The following is a 17,894-nucleotide window of genomic DNA, read 5'->3' on the forward strand; positions in this document are numbered from 1 at the left end:
CCAATATTGACTCACGTGGTGAACAGTCACCAGGCTACAGCTAGTTACAAGAAAACCAAAAGCAGAAATTAAAGGCTGCCTTTGCAAGTGAGCTACTCCATTATATCAAGAATTAATGCTATAATCAGCAAGACTCCAATCAATAGCAAGTTAAGGGAAGTAAAATATAAAGTACAGAAAAACAATATGGATTACCTGAAAATAAATATCCATGTCTTAGCTACCTACTACACACCCTGACAACCACTAAATAAAAAGACTACTTATCTCACGAAGTGCCCAAGCTACAGATCAACTGAAGCTAAGAATACTGCAGCTAGAAGACTCACACTTGCTTACCTTTATACCCACCTCAGATCTACACTATGGGCCATTTTTGGAGACAGGACACCAAGTCAGGTTAACTTTGGACCAATGTGGCAATTCTTATATCACATTACCACTGAAAATACCCTTGCCCTGTCCTCCAGGTTCTCTCAGTTCTGCAGTGAATGGCAAAAAAGGAAAATAGATCTCTTAGGTACCTGAGTGTGATTTTGATGACCAGTATCTTTTCAGTTCCTGAAAATGTCACTATACTGTGTGCTGTGTGACATAAAAGAAAGATATAATCTCTGTCCCAAAAACAAAAGTCTGAAGTAAGGTGGACTACCTCATCTGCTTTGGATAGAAAATACATGAAGTTTTCAGACACTGCAGTTTTTAAAATAACATTTCATCAACTGTAAAGCTGTGTACTTTCATATATAAATCTCAACAATGAACAGGAACTCTCAAATATGCCTTTAGATATATAAAATTCACATACATTAACATTTTTCACTGCTTTAACTTCCCATTCAATAATCAAGTGGCTCTGAGAGTGTCTGCATGTGCTGTTATTTACTACTGCCTACTTTATTTTCTCCTATTTGAATTCTGAACAGGACAATGATTTGTCCTTGATGAGTGCACCGGTACATAATCTCAGGGCTGAGATTCACAACCTAATGATGGCAGCATAACATATTACCAAGAGGCAGCAGCTTATCAAGCGTGGGCTGCCCAACTACAGTGTAGTATGACTTAGTTTTAACCATCAGTGAAGGCTGGTATACCAAGTTACATTTTCTTACAGCAGGGCAAATGAAGAATGTACACACAATCAATTAACTCAGCTACTATGTCGCAGCTAATGGGGGCAACTGATTAAGCTGACATAATTAATTGTGCAGTTGAACTCTTAATGAAATGTGGCCCACCTAAAGAGGCTTTCTCACATTGCCTCTTCCTTTTCCGTCATGGATTAGGCAGGAAAGCTACTGGAAGCCCAGTTCCACTTCCACCCTTCCTCAGTAAACTGAGGTACTAAGGCCTCTTCAAAACCCAGTTCTGAGATTTTATATCTCCTCCCCACACTTCTTAAACAGCTACAAGAAAGTATGATCGGTCTTATGGATTAGCAACCACAGCTCAAAGCAGCAACTGCAAATTAGTCTGCTTTAAAGGTTAGATCCTATAGTGTATTTCTGAGCCCAAACCAAGATAACTGAAACCAGTGGTCTTATATATTTAATAATTTCCCATAAATGTATTTTTCAAAAGACACAATATAAGCATCCTGTATGTCCTGTAGACATTTAGAAACTCCCTTAAATCTTTAGAACAACATTCTCAATTTAACTTAACACTAGGAATTACAGACCATCAGCAATGCTTCATACTGCAAAGAAATAACCTGTTTCTAAGACTGAGTGCCTGCAAAATGTCTGCATGTAACATCCTTGCTGATACTTAAGGTCAAAGTCACAGATTAACCAAGTATAACTCATACCCTTAGAATTTAGGTTATAACATAGATTCCCTGGATTGCTTTCAAATTCAGTCAGTCTTAAACAGATATACCTGACTGTCATGCAATTCATACATGCTTTTACAAAACTCCTGAAACGGAACTTCTGAAAAGCAGGCTAAGGTAGATCAACGGAAACATTCAGTACAATTGAAAAATTCAAATTGTTCTATGCTAGGCTTCGTCACGCATAACTCCTCCTTAAAGATACCTGGTAGCTTTTCACCACAGATGTCTTGCTATAGATCTCAGTCCTGTCTTTTGAGTACCCTATTTCTGTTCTCCAAAGATGATCATGAGTTCCATTCACACTAGCATATGGTAACTCTTCGAAAAGAAGAATGACTCGAATGGTCAGGTTCACCTTGGTCAGGCATGTGGGACAGCCAAGCCGGGAAACATCAGCTTGCTGTATGAGGTACACAGTACTTTGCAGAAGCAAACTCCAAGTTTCTGTGTTTTGATTACTAAAGGGGTGGAAAAGTTACACTGCCATTGCATCAGATGCCCTGGGTAATATATGAATACAACAAGGAACAATTAATTTGAAATCAGTGCAACTTGCTGCAACTACATATTCTTATACTTTTATCAGTCTAGATGATGATCAGAACTCAATCCTTTCAACCTCTGAATCCACCTGAATCTGGTGGAAGCTGGGTGCACCATCAAGTTTTCCAATTAAAGGTCAGTGTGAATCTTCCTGGAGTGAGATTATGCCCCCAAGTTCCTCTTTTCCTTAATACTATATAACAGTTAATGCAGCTCTTTGCTAATGATATAGTCCAAATAACAGCCAATGGATTAAAACACTTCTTCATAACTGTATAAAAAATAGTATGCAAATAAGTCAGTGTCCACAAAACCTATCTGCTTGCAGAAACTGTGGCTTTCTACTACCATAAAATGTTTCAAAGATTTTGGTAACATTTTTGGACTTTCCTAAAGGACGCGTTGGGCCTAAAAACATTATAAGAACGACTTGAGCAGTTCAAAGATCTTTCTGCAGTGACTGAATTATACCATAGCAGGATTGGAGAAATACTTACGCTCCACAAAGTAAGAGCTGGCATCAATCTTCCAGATAATCTGACCACGGTGAGAGCCATTGACGCCACGGTTCTTGTAGTCCAAAAAGTTTTCAGACAAGACCTCATCTATAAACAAAGAAAAGGGTCTCAATCAAGCACCTGTTATGACACATGCACAGCAGAGAGTCAGGCTAAAAATACACCATTGGCTTCACAGAACATACTGGAGCTGCTAGACAGCTTGGCACCACATGTTCAGAAATTAGCTTTTTCATTTATATTTTTAAAAAGTGCAGCTCTTCTTAAAAATCACAGCTTTTCCTGAGATGTAATGTTAAAAAATACATCCCTACAAAATTATGAAAACAAAAATTGAAAACATCTAGCTTAGCACGGATGAACCCTTGCGTAATTAAACATAATTGTCTAGCTGTAAGAGAGAAGGTAGCAAAAAATAATCCTCCTTTTGCGCCAACACTTCCCTTTAAAAAGAAACCACAAAGAAGAGTTACAAGTAGGCATCTGTACTATGCTCACTTGTATTATGATACACGTGGTTATTTCTTGTAGCATATAGCAAAGGTTATTTATTTTTGAAGAATCCCACTCACCAGGGAGTGGGCTCCTGGCCTCCAAAACCAAATGAACTGACAACAGAACACTGTCACCCTCACAGTGCTTTGAGACACCTAGCAGCTATTAGACAACCAACCTGGCCTTCAAAGAAGTCAAAGGAGTAATCCATAAAAATGAACAGCCTCCAAATTTTGCTGAAAACCAAGGCTGAGGAAGCAGCCGCCTTGCACGCATGGCTGCGTGTAAATAAAAGGTGGGTGGGCAGCAAGCTGAGGAGCAGCCTCCTGGCTGTCCACATGGATACGTTTTTAGCCTGCTTCCAAGTTTAATTTCAAACTGCTTCTGCAAGCCCTGCGAGGTGTAGCAATGAGCAAAACCATTCCAGCCTCCAGGCAAGGGCCTGGTTCTCGACCTCCTTTTATCCAACAGCTTAAAAACAAGCCAGCAAGGCTGTGCCGCAACCCCAGGGCCACGCGCGCCAGCTTGCTAGCTTACCCTGGGCTTTCAAGCGGATAAAAAATGCACATATTGCCACCATACTGGGCTAGCACTTATCGGTTTAATCGTCTCTAGATACAAACGGCACAGCAAAAATAAAATAGACATACAGAGAGGTTTACAGCCCATCTGAGGGGAGTGGGCTAACAGGCCGTTGTCTGCAGGAGCCCAAAATGGCCACAAACTCAAGTAGCTGCAGCAGCGACCCAGGACGGGCCCGGCTGTGGCCTCATTGCTCCAGCTTCAGGTTTTGCATCTGTGCCCTGCTGAAGCAAAAGGCTCCGATCTCAACCTGCAGAGACCAGCCAGCAACCTGGATTTTTCCTCTCAGCAATAAGGACAGTTTTCATTTTCACAGAGGATGTATAAATGCAACCAACTCAACTTGGCTACAGAAACAATCCTGGGTGGGTGCTGAGGCTTGGTTCTGATGGCAATTACATTTGTTATCAGTCAACCCTAAAAAGATGAGGGAAAACGTGAGCCACTCAATCCAAGAGGAAAATACATTGATTTTAAATGCTGTGAAGCACTCGCTAGGTTTTCATGTAGGTCAGTGGGAAAACAAAGACGCCACGAAGCAACAAGGGACGTGGTGCCTGAGGACGGATTCAGGGGGTGACGGGGCAGCCCAGTGGACAAAACCCATGAAACTCAAAGACTAATATATTATTAATATATATACACATATGAATGTCAAACAAAGTAGACTTCTAAATCGAAGGAAACTACACTTTCCCTGAAAAACTAAAGCAGCAAGGAGATGCCAGTGTTGTCCCGTTGGTTGTACCTAGCTGTGCTCTCAAAGGAGGAAGGTAAGTGGGCTACAAACACTGAACTCTGGTGACAAGTTCTTCAGTGATTCATGATGGAAATCCTTTTAAAGATAATTATAAATGGCAATGTTATCTACAATACATTATCCCTTTGCTGACTTGCTAGTTGTCAGTAATTATTTCACTAGCTGTGTTTCATGCTCTGTATTGAAATGGGAATCTTTCAACACATGTAATACACCTCTGTGGTAATCCTTCGATGGTAAAAACCTCTGGTACTATTTTTGCTCTTCCTCTGTACTTTACAGCTGGTTGTGTCTTCTTTTAAATGACAAATCAGAAGTATAAAAAAGGGCAGATAAGTATATATGGTTGCTCTCAGAGATCTGGGCTTACTAATGACTACCTTCAGTAAAGGACCATCTTAGATACAGATTACCCACACCATTCTGTGGAAGCAGGAACACTTAACATACCACACTATGAACTGTCCCTTTTGCTTTGGCAGGGAAAACACTTTATGCTTAAAGGTAAGCATACACTGAAAAATTGCACTGAGCTGGAGTCTGGGAACCCTGCCCAGCCCCTCGTCCTGACAGGGCACAGATAGCATCTCTCAGCTCAGGCATGCTCTCTCTGGCTTCATCACTTGTTATGTTTATTTGTCATATTTAGTCTCTGTAAGCTGCTGGACGTGTTCCAATGCCTTCCATGTTATGAAGATATATGGGTAATTACCACTCCTCATGATATATTGTTTATAAAATACCATTCTTGCTTAAGAAGGCTTAGCTGAGCTAGACTGGACAGTCTTGCTTAAGAAATCACAGACTTTTTAGGCCAGCATTTAGTGGCACAAGAGACTCCAGAATCGGATTTAAAATGCTGTGTTCATACGTAGCATCTGTGAGGGCCAGCTGGCACTTCCACTGCATCGGCTGTTGTCTGCTTCTTGCAGCTGGCACAAAGGCAGCATGAACTCTGCATCATGCAATCTCTCCAATTTGACAGAGATGTCAACATATGCCCATACCCAAACCACATCACATCTCTATTGCAAGCTAAGCCAGCAGGGACGACTGCAGAAAGCCCTTTTCTCCTTTTTGTTGGAAATGTGCAGGAAGCCTGGAAAACCAGGCTGAGATAAAGGACCACTCTCTATCTGCATGTCAAAGGTAGAAGACCCTCGAAGGGAAAGGATAAGCAAGCCAGTCTATGGTTACAGCTGACAGGTAAGACCACAGGAAAGCTGGAACAAGCTGCTTCCACTGAGCAGCATCTGCATGCTGCCTCCTGCCAGAGAGGTGAGAGACAGGGGTGTGTGGGAAGGACAGCACCCACAGCAAAAGGCCAGGTCACAAAGCACATCAGCGAAGGGATACACACACGGAGCTAGTCATGTGTACACAGTTTACGGACAGTGGCCACTGGTAAAATACAGTCTCAAGCAGTAGAAAGGATATTTTAATATGAGTTTATGGAGCTCTGCAATATGCAGGTCACCCCAAGCAGGAGCAGTGGAACCTTTAAGTATAAAAACATTTTTGTAAATGAAACACATTTACAAATGTCATGATTTAGAAATCTAGTACATCAATCCTTCTCACAGCTAGATGTAAAACCTGTCTGTCTCTTTTGAAAAGCTAGGTACTTCACTCTTTCTAAAGAAATAAGACTCATTTTTAGTCCAGCAGAACTTCATGTTACTTGAGACTTTTAAGCCAGACAAATTTTAGCTCTAAAAAAATACATGCAGGTCCAGAAGGGAAATCTTTCTCTTTCAGTTTTTGAAGGTATGTATTTTTGGAAGGTGAAAGATAAGAAATAAACGTCCCCTGGCATGTTAAAAATAGCAGTAGTTGAAACTGGTCAGGAGTTTGGAATGTATGAATATGTCTGATTGACTTGTTGTAGTTGGCAGGTGATACTATTCCAGGTTCTGTTCCCTGAACATGGACATTATCCACGTAGCACATTGACAAAGAAAACTATGCATGTGAAATACACTGCTGTTTAGTGCACTACATATATGTACATGTGTGTACATATATTCATCAACATTCCTGCCATACATGTGAATAGACAATATGGTATGTTAAAGATTATGTGCAAAGAAAAACGAATTTTATTTTGTATTTCTACTGAGAATCCCTATAACAAAGGAACTGACCTTAAAAACATGTTGCATCTTAGTTCCTGAAGGTAAATGGTGAAATGCTTCATTTCACCTCCACACAAAATGAAGAGCAGAGTTAATGCTGCTCCCTTTCATATACTTCAGCCAGCAGCTAATAGCTTTTGACATTTTTCCAATGAAGCATTGTAATGCATCTCCCTCCCTCTATTTTTGAAATGGGATTAACCTTTAAACCAGCTCTTTGCTTAGCTGGCAATCCACCGCGCAGCCTGGGTTTGGCCCTACTTGGCCAAAAAGCCAACTCTGCAATTGCTCTCAGATCTGTGGCTTCATTCCCCTGGATGGTAAACAGCTAACGCTAAAAAGTGTCAAATGAGGGACACTCAGGATGTGCTGCTCTTTGAACATCATCAGCTGGTGCTGGAGATGGGGCAGGCATCTAAGGGAGCCAGCAGATGTTGCTGTCTGCCAGCCCTGCTCTGGGGCACACAGGGGTGCCAGCTGCCTCTCACTGGTGAGAGGGAAGGCAGCTGCAGACCTGCAAAGCTGCGCTGGGACGGGAGCAGCAGCCAGACCTCCCGCATCTCACACGGTCCCTAGAGGAATCAGAGAAGTGATGCATGACCAGGCACGAGGCTGCCAGGGCCCGAGCAGGAGGCAGAGGGACCAAGGCATGCTAGAGGCAAACATTAGCAAGTGCTTTGGGAACCAGCAGCAATTCTGATGGACTGCTTGTCCTTACAGAACCAAGGCTCCCAAGCACAGCCTTTAAACTGCTAAAAATATTCCGCGCTGTCACTTCCATGCTGAGTGATCCCACTATACTTCACAAGCACTATATGTAGAGAGATATAAAGAACCATGGCCACCAAAGAAAGCTACCTTTCAGATGAAAGACAGTAACCAATTGACGAAAAGCATGCTGTTCTTCAGAGGAATTAGGGAAAATGCTGATAAAGGGCACCCCTGAAAAAGATCTGTAAAAAACGTAATGGAAACTTCAAGGACTGTCAGCAGCCTACACTAAGCAGACAGGACCTCAGTATGTTGAAAGCTTGCCTGAAATTCCTGCAGAGAAGCAAACAGTCAATACATCTTCCTCAGAAGGACCGATGGAGTTCAAATTACAAACAGCTGAGTAACCCTTTTGGTCAGTTTGGTTCTACTGAAGAGGTGAAAATGAAAAACCTACTCCCCTTTCTCAAACAATATTTTGCCAATATATATGATCAGCCTGTCCTTCCACATTCTCCAAGAATAACAACTAAAAAATTCAGGATAACCTGGGCTACCTTCAAGGAAACAAATAATTAACATAAGACAGGAACACAATGTCAGATAGGTGCCTGAACTTGGTACACTATTCTATTCTCTTATCCATCACTAATTTGATTTAGCACTACATATTACAACACTTGCTTTCTATAAACTTACTGGAATTATAGCATAAAAATAGAAACTGCACTTCATGTCTTGATCCCTTATGAATAAGAAATGCTCTACTCCTGAAATTACAGAAGGACTTATAGTCTTTAGCTGAACAAATTCGCTTTAGCTTGAAATTTAAAATTGCTTTTGGCCAATATATATGGCTGACATATGAAGATAGTTAGCAAATGCTTTTAAGAAATTATTTTCTGTACAAAAAGGCCAAGCCCTGGTTGATCTGTTTTGCAGTTTGTATGGAAAGCTGCAGGAAAGGCACATTGTAAAGCATAAAATATTGACAAAATGGAATAATTTTGCAAGATAATACAAGAGTAAACCATGGATAAGCTTCCTATTTCTGATATTTCTTCTCTTACCACCCAATTTATCACTTGAAGAAGAACACAAAATTATGACAACAGCCTCTACAATTCACAAGTGCAGCTCATACTGAGCTCTATCAGGCCACGCCAATGTTTCCCTTTAGCATTGCAAAACCCAGCCTTTGGAAACCATGCTTCCAAAAAGTTGTACAATACAAGTGGTAATCATTCTGCAGGAGCGGAGCTATTACTGAGAAATACATGCAGAAGGTGCAGGTACCAATTTCTTATTTACAAAGATACCACAGTAAAAAAAAAAAAAAAGTCACAAATAAAGGCTATCATTATAGGAGTCAATAGGAACATTTCCGCTGACTTCAGCAGCTACAGATCCAGCTGCAATATGGATCGAAACTTCACTGTTAATTCATTTGACAATTTCTGCTGCAGACAACAAATACAGTGCAATTTACAGATAGCATCCTTCCTTCTATAGCTTCCTAAGAAGAAGGGTTCTGGAAAACAAGGGCCTATTCCTTCATTGGTGCTGAAAGCTCAGTCCTTGATCTAAGTGCTACGCATGTACTTTGTTTCAAGCACATGAATGGTTCCATTTTAATTCCACAAAAATTAACCCTCTAATCAGTTAAAGAAAAGTAAATTGGGAGAGAGAAATGCGAACAGTGAGTGGAGAACAGCAGTGAGAGGACGACATGGCAAGAGAAAGACCAAAGGAAATCACAGAGATAAAAGAGCATAAACTATATTAAAATAGGGATAGAGTTGGCAAAGTTGCAACAATTCTTGGTCACTGGGGGCAGAAGATGCTGTCCTAGGTAAAACTCCTCCAGGCACATGGAAAGGCAGGCATGGTGGGTTTAAAACCTTAACCACCTAGTCTGAAGCAGAATGAATTACACCTAAAACCCAAAGGAAACCTGTCTTACAGAATCAAGAACTTACAATTTTCAGCAAAACACATTTACCTTTGAACATCTAGCTTACTTTCAGCGCTATATATGATGTTATCCTTCACCACTTCAGCAGCCTCTAAATTACTGCTAGGAGATGTCATTCTGATGTTTCATAACACTGATACCAATTTAAAAAAACAAACAAGGCTGCTGATTACAGAGACCGTATTAGATCTTGGGGCTGATCTGTCTACAGGTTTTCAGAAGGCTCTAGATGAACTGTGCATCCTGTCCTTCCCCACTGTCCTGTCCATGGAGCTGACCGCAATGAGAGGCTGAGCTGTCACTTGAGGGACTTCCCTCTCCTTCCCTGCAACAGTGGAGCCTCTGGCTAAAAGCAGAGCTGATGGCAATGGGCGCTATTCTTCCATGGTATCCTTGAGGTGTTTGGGATCTGTGCTCCAGCACAACCCATCACTCATCTATTTCTTCCCAGTAACCACAAATCTGCTGAAAGACAGAAAGAATGAGGAAAGAAAGAGCTGAGCTAGGGCTTGGCAGTAACAGCTTATAGGGGCTAAAAACCCCACAGTAGAATTTAGGTTGTGGAGGGATGGGCATCTATCTAGCAATACTGGTGTCACTTGGTACTTACACACTTAAAAGCGTGATAGTATTCACACAGGTCTCATTGTTACTTTGGCTATGCCTGTCCCAGCTACAGATTTCTGCACTTCCAGATTTATTTTCACCCCTGCAGCAGATGGACCACATCTGGGGTTTAGTACAGCAACAGCTATACCTCAGCTATGCAGTGCACAAACTTCTCCGCAATTAATGACATCCAGCTTGCACACAGAACTGAAGATGAGAGGGAGGAATCCAAATGAAGATGATCACGACTGCCTCAACACACACTGAAAAACTGAATATAGGCAATATGTGGTGAGGTACAACATGGAAGACTTTTGTTTGCTTGGTTTTAATATAACAACAGTTCCAAAGTTCTTGTAGCCAGTGGAAGCCTCCCCATTAATTACAGTGCAATTTTGAAAATGAGGATTAGGAGAAAACAGTGCACCCAAGAATTTGCTAGAAGATATTAAGATAAGAGATGCTGCAGGCCCAAGGCAGTATCAAGACATGATATAAAGGGACACAGACAAATCTGAAATGTGAACAAGGATGACATTTGTCCAGGTTAACAATGTTCATTAAATAGGGGGGAAATAATACGCAGTATTTGAAAAATGGGCTTACAGAAATGTTGAAAGATGTAACAGACAGCAAATTAGACAGGTGTTTGTGATGTGATACAGCAGAAAAAAACCCCCACCAACCCAAACAACTCAGATGCGTGCACTGAAGCACCACAGTGCAAAGAATCTCTTGAGAATCTGGGGGTGATTTTATCTGAAAAATGGTATTCAATTATAAGCCTATTATAAAGTAGATCTTCACTGAAGAAGAAATGTCTTTCAGGCTGGAGAGATCAATGGATGAGAAAGATTACAAAAGCTAAAGGCATACACAGTCATTACAGTAGTTGTGAAGGGCAGCATAGGAATATTCAAATGTTATGAACAGCGTGCTTTAAGTGTTACAAACACTAAGGAGTGGGAATGATTTAGTTTGGTTGAGAAAATTAAGAGAAGAAAAACATATGCTGAACTTTCAAAATCCACATGGCTAGCTTGACAACCTCTACAGAACAAATCTTTCTGCTTTAAGCCTTATACTGTCAAGAATTTTATGTTTCTGCTGTCCACTGCTTGTGCTGTGATTGATTCTACCCAATGGTCTGAATGTGCTACATGGATTGTGTTTATTTTGCAGGACTGAGGCCAAAACTTGGCTTCTGGTGTTCCAGTATCCCCCTCTGACTGTTTTCTTCAGGCACGCTTTAGTGGGTGATCATCACTGGGTTCATTATCAGTCTGGGCTATATATAGCAATATGGGCACTCCTTGCACAGCACAGAGGCAGTTTTATGCACAGGCATAAGGACCCTGGAAATCACTGAGAAGGCATGAGGCTGCTGTACTCCTTGTCTGCATCATTTCCCTTTCCTGATATTCAGCATGACAGCTGAAGTGGAAAACTCTTTTCCACCCATTCACCTAGAAAGAGGTTCGTAATACCATTGCTGTTATTTTATGGAGAAATACTAAACGAAAATTGGAATCTTTTAGCACACAGTAAACACCTCCACCACATATTAAAGATATTTAAGGAAAAGAGCGGGCAACCAACAGGCTTCTTTACCATGATTTCTCTATAAGACCGTAAAGCACACCACCACTACACTAACCCCTCTACAGAAGCTTTTTGGTGCATTGCTACTAACAAAATTACCACCACACAAATGACAGAGGTGAACCTTGGAAGCACTGAAAGAGAGAAATAGGTCAGAAGCCATATGCGTTGGGATTATTCAGAGATTGCTGCGTTTAAGCGTTGACTGTATCTACTTGTAAAGGCGTGAAACACAGGCAAAAGCTCATGGTGTTTGTGTCACACTTGGTGGGTCTGGAAATGGCGTATCTTAGTTTCATCTGGCTGAAGTGGTCCACCAGGTACAGAACTAGGAATGGCAAAAAGTGACTCAGCCTGATAAAGTGAAGTCCCTGTCACTGGATCCAAGCGCAGCCAGGTGAAGGGAAGCCAGGTTGGAACAAAGTACTGATATCGCTGCACTAATATATCTGCCAAGGCCTACGATACCTAATACCCTCTCTGTTCAGCATTGGTGCAGGCTTTCTATTGTTTTTTTTTAATGACAGGTTTGCTCCTCTGACGCTTTTTGTTCCTGAAATAAATAATGCTGTGCTTTGAGAAAATTGTCTGGCCAACGGGCAACTCTGCTAGTGTTTTACAGAGAAAGCAGAATTGCAGGTGTCCAACAAAACTTAACCTGCTGAGGTTATCACAACCAGCCATGGTCACCATGCCCAGCCTAGCGAGAGACCCAACTCCAAGATGACCTACTGAGGAGAAGCCTTAAAGATCACAGTGGTTCTTTTCCAAAGGCCATACAATGACTGGGAAGATGGGTAACCCCAGGATCCCACAAATCCAAACATCAACAAAATTCACTCCAAGCAGGCACACTGTGAGGAGTTTTGTTTTGCAGATGCCTAAATCTGAAGCCAAGAGGTGAAGCAATCATCCAAACACACAGCGCAAGCCTAACTCAGGGATTAAATCTAATGTGGGGACCTGCAACTCCTAGCCTTATGCATGTTACTGCTTCTAACGTTTCCATCTCTGCTGGCAACATGTGACAGTTTCTGCTGGTACACATTGGATGTTTGGTAAATTAGCTGTACAAACAAGTTCTGATCCAAGCAGATCTTCCCACTTGCTTCAATGGACAATACAGCAACACAAGGCCCTCTAAGCCTAAAATCAACCTGTAAAGTTTAAACAAATGTTTAAATGCCTATTAACCAATAGCTTTAAAAATTAGATCTGTCAGATCATGGTGAAATACCTTTTTGGGAGAGAAGTAACATCAAAGGCTGAAACAGAGGAGGAAAACATACTACTTTAAAGCTAAACTTCAGTCACTAATAACATCAAGACATTCCTTCTTATATAAATTTGAGAAGAACTACTTTGCCATCAAGAATTGTACTGTCAAAACACAGTACATGAAATCTGACGTGTACCTAGGCTGCTGAGAGCCTAAGATTGGTGTATGAAGAAAGCTTTAATAAATAGCCTTTAATAATGTTTTGCTTTCCCATAAGGAAATGCTGGGGTGGGGGGAAGTCTACTGCATATGGGTAAGAAGAGTATTAACATTAGCCCTGATAAATTCCCGACATCAGAGTGCACAGACACAGACACTGGAGCAAAGAATTCTTTCAAAAGCCTGGTTCAAACATTTCTCATTAGCTACTCTACGTCAGATATGGAGATGATGACAGAAATGAAATCTAGTAGCAGCTAAAATGCTACTACAGTAATGATAGCTCTTTATCTACAGGCAGCCACCAGCAGCCCATATTAATTTTTCTAAGAGGCTTCATACTGTAGCAAATAGCAATACAAAATGAGATAACAGAAAGAGAACACTTTGTACTGCAAGTATTCAATCTGTCTCACAGCAGCCACTAAATGAGTTCTCAAAAACAAAAAAAAAAACCACCCAAAACAAACAAACAAAAGTAGCACAAACACGCTATCTTCATTATCCATAACTTTGTTTTGGTTTCACTTTTTTTTCCCATGTACATTTCTTTCACACACAGGTTTTCTGCAGAGAAAACTCAAATTCCAGAGACATCTAAATAGCTGTGATATTTAAACTGGAGATGTGTTATGTTTTAATTTCTCAGAGAACTCTTTTCGAGTGTTTACGTATATTTTTGATTGTGAACATGCTTCTTAAAGACTGATGATGTTCATAATACTAACATTCTCTTGAGGGAAGGGAAATGCATATCTCAGGTAAGTTGTTATAGAATTTATAGGTTCCTCTGAATAGCTCAGAGCTGATGCATAGTATATACCAAAAAGTCAGGACACCTCTAGAGATCAAGCTTAGCAGGAGTGAAATCTAATTCCTACCCCGGAAGGCACAATACATCTTAAACACCCAGAAAGTCTTGTTCTCCCAATTCCCACATTTTTTGTCTGTGCTTACCACAACTAATCTTAAAACACACTGAAGTAATAAAGTCTATATTTTAACAGATATTAACTGTTATAATATATAACTATATTCTCCCTTCAACGAAGGAGTTTTTCTATGGCCCTTCAACAGGGTCACGTAGGTGTGTACGGATGCTTTCATGCAGCTACAGGCTGGATATAGTCAATACTATTTTTTTTTGCCATGAGACACATGACAACCTTTTTTTTACAGTTTTACAAGAGACTGACTGGCTGCTTAGTCCATTTCCTGAGACCATGAGGAAAAGTTAACTGTAACAAATTCTAAATTCAGCTTTTACCTGCTTCTGCAAAGACTCTTTCCCAGTTGGCCATCCTCAGGAATGCGCACATGAATTGAAGAGGAGAAAACCAGGGATAAAATAAAAGGAGCTGTGGGTGCCTCGCATGAGGAGCAAACAGCCAGAATTTCCATGCAGGGAAGACTCCCGTAAGTCTTCTTTTGGTCTACCTAAAATTTGAATAGTGCCCCAAAATGCTCCATGGTATTAAAACATATGAGATACATACTTTTTGCTCTTTTTCTTTTGGAAGCCTTTTATATCATCTGTATTTTCCCAGACTTGGAACATCTTTGTTCGGAAGCCTGCAGTTTATTGGGTATCATCAAAATTTTAGTGACGGTAGTGGTGGTGAGAACAGACTAAATTTAATGCACTTCAAAACCAAGACTCGTATAAAATTATTTGGAGATATTTCCTAGAACTCTACAATGGCAATGATTAAACTTTTCTAAGGTGAGAGCTGCCTTCTGTTCTTCTTTTTAACGAAAGTCCCAGGATACCCAGGATCTCCCACACAACAAATAACAAATACCAACTCTAATGTTTCCACACCGAGTTTTAAAGAAAATCCACAACACACTGCCTAATACCTCAAGGATGCAAATAATTTCTCATCCTTCTCATGACTCACCGCAATATTACATAATGCTATGTTCAAATCTTGAATTTCATCAACCCGAACAATCATGAAAAGTATTGGGCTGTATCCACAAGTTTGAGACGAACACTAGAGTGACCGGCAGCAATGCGATAGTTAACAGTTTTGCCATGCAAGTGTTACTAACAGGCTTCAACACTGATCCTCTATTGAGCAGACTGGGAAAAGCTCATAGCTTCTTTGGTTCTCTTGTTCCAGTCTGGCTGCTAATTCAAAACATAGTCCCATAACAGTTTACATTATGAAGGTCATACCCACAAGGTCAAGAACATACCCTCTCTAAACAGGAGTGCGGGCTCATAAAATCTATGGAAATGCACGCACAAATCTAAGCCATTATAGATGTCTGGATCTCCCACCCCTGCGGACTGGTGAATAGCGGGTGCACCAGTGTTTCGCTTCAGGTCAGAAGCATGCTTTTGTAAGGACCCTTCCAATTGTCCCCACCAGACTTGTGTGGTGATCTTCAGGCACACAAACTCAGTTCTGTCCTGGTGAAGCTCAAGTGAAAGATGCGCTATGGCAACTCAAAGGCATTTGGCCTGCCAGACTGAGACTGTTCTAAAGCAAGCCACTGACATGCATTCCGCAGATATCTGCTTCTACACACCCATTCCGACCGGTTCCCCCTACTTTTTTAATGTGAATATAGCCATAGTGCCAGTTACCTTCCTACATTCCAAGTGTTTTCCACACTTAACCTAAACTCAAGTAATCTTCACAGTCTCCCATGTTCTTTCTTTAAGGGAACCTAAACACCAAAGCTCACCTTAGATTGGGTTTTGGGAGGGAAGGAGTGGGAAGAAGGGAAGGAAAGTGAAAAAAGGAATGAGGGGTGCTTCTGCCTGCTATTTCCTCACTTATTTACACTGGGAACCTGAGAGGCTGCAGACAAAACACCTTCAAAGACACCAAGGATCAACTGTTGTTTTCTTGGGGACTGGGCACACTATTCATTATCCATTTGGCAGCAGTATTCCTTGGAACAAGCCACTGACTATTGCCATTAACACCAGGCATTCAACCGGCAGGGGCAAGGATACACTTCATGATTTGCACTTCTAATTTACTGGAGTGTCTGGAGCAACATCCTGGTTGATACAGCAAATTAAGCAGGAGTAGCAGATCTATTTTGTCCAGTTAAACTTCTATGTACTCAATTCACCTATAAAAAAAAAAAATTAAGACTGTGTTTTTGCAGCCCTTGATACCACGCCTGAGCCATGAAACCTGACTGAGCAAGTTCATTCAATGTGAAACAGCTCTATGCACTTTCTATTGACTCCAAACCCCCAGAAGGTATGCTTTGCCTCTTTTTATTGAAGCAATACAGTCCTTCATGAGTCACCTACACTGCTGCAAAATAGGCTTAGAGTATTTCTTAGTGCCTAGCACTGGAGGCTGCTGTGTCTTTTCATCTGTCCCAGTAAAATACTCAACTGTGAACTTAAATGTAAACACATGTAATTCTGTTAAAGACCAACAAAGCAGATTGCTTTCGGAGTATCTGTTTTAAATCTAGTCTCTGTTTTCTTCCTAAAAAGATTTTAAATTTCAGAAGCCTTTTTATTTTCAAAGCAGGGTATTTTATGAGGTTACTCACAGGAACAAGTAACACAGCCCAGCTTACTGTAACCCCCACTCCTTTCTCCCAACATCCTAAATAGCCACCCTCATGTTCCCCTTCCCCCAGTCTCTCCAATACCCTGAATTCATTTTCCAGTGCCTAATGCCATGCTCCCAGGGTTCCTCTACATGCTCAGACCTCTCATCCAGTACCTTCTCCCATCCCTTATGCTGCCAAGATCTGCGCTCCCAATATCCTGAGCATGTGATGCCAAGCCTTCCAGTTTTATTCACTGAAGCACGTAAGTAACACCATAGCTCCCTACAGTGCCCCCTGTGATTGTCCCAAAGGCCCAACAACATCATATGCTTTACTTGATTTTGGTTTGCTATCTGGGCAAGATGAAACAGTGCTACTGGAGCTAAAATGCCTGCTTAGTGCTAGGTACACTAACAGGTAAGAGCCGCATTTTACCAGTATTTCTCTTTGTAGGGGCGTGAATTTGAGTCTCTCTCCTTTACCAAGTCTCTGGTTTTCAGAACTTTACATTTTTAAGACCTCTAATCCATAGAGGACTGTGTCTGACATTGATTCACCATGTTCAAAACTTACCAGAGGGCAAAGAGTTAACACAGACTTCAGTCCAGGCAGCAGAACTATTTTGAAAAGAACGAAACCAGGCTCAAAAAATGTTAATTTTATACTGAAATGAAACAATCAGGTATAAGTGGGTTGAAACCTTTTCTTATTACTCTGTGTGGGGCTGGATTTACTAGATGGAGATGCCAAAAATATGCTCATGTACATGCCTGAATACAACTTCCAACACACTCAAAAAACCCCAAAAAACAACCACCACCCCGCCCCCCCAAAAAAAACCAAAAACAAACCACAAACCAAACCAAACTTTCTGGGACAACTCCAGACTGCCTCAGTCTATAATTATTGCTCATATCAAAATATCCTTTGGCCATACAGAAAAAGGCATTCTGTTTCATGTGGTTTTTAAATGATTGATATTCTTGACTTGTAAAACCTCTCATCTGTCACAGATTATTCAAAGACTCATAAAAGGAAACCCTGAAAATATTATGCTGTCTTTATACAGAGATATTTTCCCAAAATCCAAATAGCTTTAAAACGTAAATATCTTGAAATCGCAAGAAGCTGTCAACAGAAAGCCTTCTCCTT

General features: G+C 41.0%; 1 protein-coding gene across 2 annotated transcripts in view; it reads right to left on the reverse strand.

The window, feature by feature from the left end:
- The window catches only part of HECW1 (HECT, C2 and WW domain containing E3 ubiquitin protein ligase 1), a 262,306-nt gene that overhangs the window by 160,390 nt on the left and 84,022 nt on the right, over positions 1-17,894 (reverse strand). For both annotated transcript variants that reach the window (XM_040590899.1, XM_040590900.1), the window contains one exon: positions 2,881-2,988. In XM_040590899.1, the coding sequence (XP_040446833.1) occupies positions 2,881-2,988 (108 nt within the window). The remainder of the gene's footprint in view (positions 1-2,880; positions 2,989-17,894) is intronic.

The sequence above is a fragment of the Falco naumanni genome, chromosome 4, assembly GCF_017639655.2.
Source record: "Falco naumanni isolate bFalNau1 chromosome 4, bFalNau1.pat, whole genome shotgun sequence".
Classification (NCBI taxonomy): Eukaryota; Metazoa; Chordata; class Aves; order Falconiformes; family Falconidae; genus Falco; species Falco naumanni.